General features: G+C 38.2%; 1 protein-coding gene across 1 annotated transcript in view; it reads left to right on the top strand.

The window, feature by feature from the left end:
- Nucleotides 1–5000, top strand: part of MED12 (mediator complex subunit 12) — a 588898-nt gene that overhangs the window by 68000 nt on the left and 515898 nt on the right. Inside the window, exons 15-20 of the mRNA XM_053699086.1 lie at nucleotides 2695–2853; nucleotides 2961–3105; nucleotides 3184–3302; nucleotides 4070–4213; nucleotides 4632–4795; nucleotides 4950–5000. The exon at nucleotides 4950–5000 is cut by the window's right edge and continues 81 nt beyond it. Coding sequence (XP_053555061.1) covers nucleotides 2695–2853; nucleotides 2961–3105; nucleotides 3184–3302; nucleotides 4070–4213; nucleotides 4632–4795; nucleotides 4950–5000 — 782 coding nt within the window. The remainder of the gene's footprint in view (nucleotides 1–2694; nucleotides 2854–2960; nucleotides 3106–3183; nucleotides 3303–4069; nucleotides 4214–4631; nucleotides 4796–4949) is intronic.

Raw genomic sequence — 5000 nt, 5'->3', positions numbered from 1 at the left:
GATAAAGGTGTTACATGAAATGTATAGCTACCGCTATTTTACCCAGATTACCAGGGGGATTAGGTAGAGGTCGGTCTTGGAGAAGGCCACAGCTGCCCTCCTCTCCTTTCCAGTATCTTAGAGCTGAGGTTGAGGTTAATACTTATATCAAACGATTCAGAATATATAATAAAGACTCCTTAGTCAAAAATTAACCGTGGATGTTGTGTTTAGTGAGTGATATGCAGCCGATATACCAGCTCATCTGCTCAGACTCTGAGATTAACAACCATTTTGGTTGCTGCCCGGAAGCATCCCCCCAGAAGTTATATGTTTTAACTTCTTGTGAAAAAAAAATCTTTCTCAGGATTTTTAAAAAAGAAACGAGTAAGGTTTCAGGCACTGCATTGTGCAAAGCGAGTTGAGTCACCATGATTTTCTAACCCTCCCGGAATGTCCTGTGCATTTATATATGAATGCATATTCTTTATTTAATATCTCCTTTCTCTCATGTCTGTGGTGACAGCACATAAAATATTATTTACTGATGTGCAAATGTGCAAACTAATTCAAGTGTTCTGTTTTACTCTCTGCCTTTGTGTCCTGACAGTGGGAAGGGTGTCTTCTTCCTTATGGTTTATGAGTTCAGAAAGAAGACTATACCTTTCAAGGTAAAGTCTAATTCCACCAGAGCGATGTCCTCAAGGGTCAAATAGAATAAAACATCTATTGATTTACTTGGCCAATGTTAGATACTTTTTATACTTTTATACTTTTGGTCAGATTTACCAGTAGGACATTATATTTTGCTTCTTTGCAAACTTTCCTGAGATTAAATGGACAGGACATTTCTCCTACTGTTTCATATGGATTGCTCGGGTATACTGACCCAATTGTATTCATATTGGGAGTATGGAAAAAAACAAGATTTTCTTTTGCTTAAATTAAATTTAATATTAAAAATTATAATGTGTTAGTGTTGTGCGTATCAAATGCTTAGTTCTTCCCTTAAAGGGACAATAAACACTTTTAGATTATAATCTAAAACGCTTAATTGTGCACCATAAAACAATTTTGCAATATAGTTTCATTATTTATTTTACCAACTTTTCCTGTCATTAAAGTATATAAATTGTGGGTTTTTCAGTCCTGAAAACTGAAAGGGCACATGGCAGGCTTAACAAACCTAACCTTGCCACATATTCCTCCCTAATGGAGAGTTCATTAACACAATAACAGTCACAGCCCTGTTGTCTCCAGTCCAGATTGGCTTCTTCAAATAAGGAAAACAATGGGATGGTTTGATCATTTGAAAACAATTGACAACAGATTTTCATTAAACTGTGCTAATATAGTTCAGACTGCTGCTATGTCAATCTATTGGAAGACTGCAGAAAATGTAATTATAAGGTGTTCCTTAAAGGGACTGTAATCCTTTAGATTTTTATATAAATAGTTTAGTTCTGCGGCAATATATTTTTTCCCATTTCATGTCATTTTTAGCTCTGAAATTTAAAAATTTCATTTAAAAATTTACTATGCTACATATTTGTCCCTAATTGGCAGTATCCGTTAACAACTGCAAAACAGTGCATTCTATAGTAACGTTATGATGGTGGCTAGCCTTGTTGTCTGTAGACTAAAGCCCAAAATGGCAGTAAAAAGGATGTTCATTTGTTTTAAAATGTTAAGACTTGGGGGATATGCTATTGTATAGCAACACAACAAACTTGTAACTAAAGGTATTTACTATCCCTTTTAAGTTGTTTTAAATGCATTTCTTTGTTATTCTTCATAAGTCCTAATTTTACTTATTTTGCTCTTACCAAAAAGGCCCTTATCAAATAACCTATGTAACCTCTAGTCCGAATTTTACCTACCTGTTTTTTTTTGCTGTCCATGATTAAGTAACCTTTGGATACAGTATCCGTATATTGGAACAGCAATTAAAACATGTAAATGTTGAATTGTATACAAAAATCCAGAACTACATTTGTGTTCATATCACACTGAAGAGCGTTTGCTGGTACTGAAGCTCTGCTGTGCAGATCACGCTGAGAAATACCCAGTGTTTTACTAAAGTGTCTGCATCAGTATTTCCACATATACCACATATAGAAGTCTGTGGCCAATTAGAAATGTTTATATATCCATATTAGTAAGCAAAGAAAGGGACCTCACCTTTTTAATATGAAGTAATAAGGGCTTTTTCAGTCTCCCAAATGTAAGTTAAACCTATTTGTGGCGGTACAAAAGTGTTCCCATCGTAACGAAGTTCCGATGTAAACAATATTAGTAAAAATGAAATCACGTGATCGTCAATGCGATCCTGTGATTTCAAGGCCAGGATCGGATCTCGGGGGATTGCCTACGCTGCTAGGCACGCACCCAGGTCGACCCTTGCCTTCGTCAAGGGGAAAGCTTTAGGACACCATATATCATAGGACATTCCCTGCTGTCCTAACAGCGTTAAAGCCCCGCTGCGGTTAGGACGGCTCTGTAATCACAGTATGCAGTTCACTTAACTCTGTGGATACAAGCATTTCATTAGGTTCGCTGTGGAGAGCCAATTCCATGGCTCAGAAAACCATGAAACAACCAATCTGTAATACACCCCAGCTAGAAGAAGAAAACTTTTGCATGTTACTTAAAACATACCGCATATTTAAAAAAAAAAAAAAATTATAATACAGGATTTTTTTCCTTTTTTTATAGATGTTTTCACCTGCAGTACGCTGTGATGGTCGGAGCCCAGCTCCTGAGGAGGGGGAAAGAGAAGTGCGGCGTCCAGTGAAGGGTGCAGAGGGGATTCTGACTGCTTTGTATGAGCAGCCACGGCATATCCAGTATGCAACTCACTTCCCCATCCCTCAGGTAAGTCCTTTTCTTGCTCTTGTCACTTTCATCCTTCACTTTCTCATTTAATATCACTTTCTCATTTAATATGGCTATACTCCTGTTGTGTGTGTGTGTGTTCTCAGGAGGAGTCATGCAGCCATGAGTGTAATCAGCGGCTGGTGGTGCTGTTTGGGGTGGGGAGACAAAGAGATGATGCTCGTCACACTATAAAGAAAATCACACGAGATATCCTGAAGGTGCTTAATCGTAAGAGCACTGCAGAAACAGGTAAGCAGCTAGAATGAGTGAATGCAAGGAATGTTATGCAGCACACGTTCAATTGGTTTCAACATTTTTTTTTTTTAGGGTCAGATGAGGGGCAACGCAGGCGAAGGGTGAAGCCAGAAGCTTTTCCCACTGCAGAAGAGATTTTTTGTCGATTTCAACAGCTTTCTCACTTTGACCAGCACCAAGTCACTGCTCAGGTAAGGAATGTAAATCAGATGTAAATGTGTGTGCATATTCCTGCACTTAAAATTCTGTTTAATGAGCGTGGCCTTATTAATGTTTGGACAGAGATTGATTGGTATGTAGAGCTATGTAATGGTAATTCTAGTTTAGGTGCAAGGATTCTAGAAAAGCAAGTTTGTAGATTAGAGTGTTGGGTATGCATGGTAACTTGAAAAGGATAACTATTGATTAAAACCCTTGATTAAAAAAAACCAAAAAAAAACCTATTGAGTAGACCTGTGAATTTGGCATTCATTTGTATAAACTAATTCCAAATATGGCCGCGGGTAGTTGCATTTGGCCCTGTTTGGAGCTGGATTTAATTGTGCAATAGTTCAACATACAAAATTCAAGATGTTTTTATTGCACTATTACAAGAATAAATCTGTCTCCAAACGGAGCTGAATGCCACTACCTGCGGCCATATTTGACATTCTTTTGTATTGATGAATACCGAACGTACATGTCTACTATTGAGTATTATGCAAATAAAGCCTAGTTCTGTGCTTGATCATGGGATCAACTTTGCAATATATTTTTAATTTTTTTGCTCCATTGTCCTGTAATTTAGCTTTGAAAATTAAGCCATTTCTAATTCCCTGATTTGATGCCCAAATGTTGAAGCATTTGCTTGACCTTTGTAGTAAACATAATTGTTCCTATCCATTTTATTTCACTTTGTTTTCCCAGCATGGTTTTATGCCTGTTCTCTTTAATAATCCCCTCCACTTCCTGTTTCTAGGTCTCTCGGAATGTTCTAGAGCAAATCACAAGCTTTGCCCTAGGTCTATCTTATCACCTCCCCCTGGTGCAACATATTCAGTTCATCTTTGACTTGATGGAATATTCTCTCAACATCAGTGGGCTCATTGACTTTGCCATCCAGGTGCTATTTCATTCCTTTGTCAGTTTTCTTTGTGGTTTTGTGTGTGTTTTTGGCTTCACTGTTCCACAACTTCTTAATTTTAGTAGCTCTGGGTCAGTGTTTGTAGCTCTAGGCCTTTAAGAACTAATGCACGACAAAGATCAAATATTGTCCCTAGCTGATTTTTATCAGTTTGACTGAGCCATTGAAAAACTAATATTGCCCAGGTTAGGGATAGTCCAAAAGCTTGATCAACTGTTATTTTTTCCCCTAAATATTGAATTTGGGAACCAGTGCTTTTTGGTCGTTTTTTTATTTATTTTTATTTTTTTTTACTTCAGTTTCTTATTTCCACTGCACATTTATATGTGTTACGTCTGCTAATAATCAGTCTATTTCTCTTAACTGCTATTTTCCCTCGTGCTTGTTTTCCTTCCAGCTGCTGAATGAGTTGAGTGTGGTAGAGGCAGAACTCTTGCTGAAGTCCTCCAGCCTTGTTGGCAGCTACACAATGGGTCTGTGTCTGTGCATTGTGGCCGTTCTTCGGCATTATCACACCTGCCTGATCCTCAACCAGGAGCAGACAGCACAGGTCTTCGAGGGGTGAGAGCGGTTCGAGGAAAGGCTTGTGGAAATGGGGAGGAGATGGGATGTTTGGAGAAGTGTTGTAAACTAAGCTTGGAATTGGGAAGAAAGAGGAGTAGCTATGTCATTATTGCAACCCTTTGTTATTGAGATTATGCGGTTTCTTTTGCAGGTTGTGTGGGGTGGTGAAACATGGAATGAATCGTTCAGATGGGTCCTCAGC

The sequence above is a fragment of the Bombina bombina genome, chromosome 1, assembly GCF_027579735.1.
Source record: "Bombina bombina isolate aBomBom1 chromosome 1, aBomBom1.pri, whole genome shotgun sequence".
Taxonomy (NCBI): Eukaryota; Metazoa; Chordata; class Amphibia; order Anura; family Bombinatoridae; genus Bombina; species Bombina bombina.
Note: the sequence above shows the minus strand (reverse complement) of the source record. Positions and strands in the feature narration are given on the sequence as shown.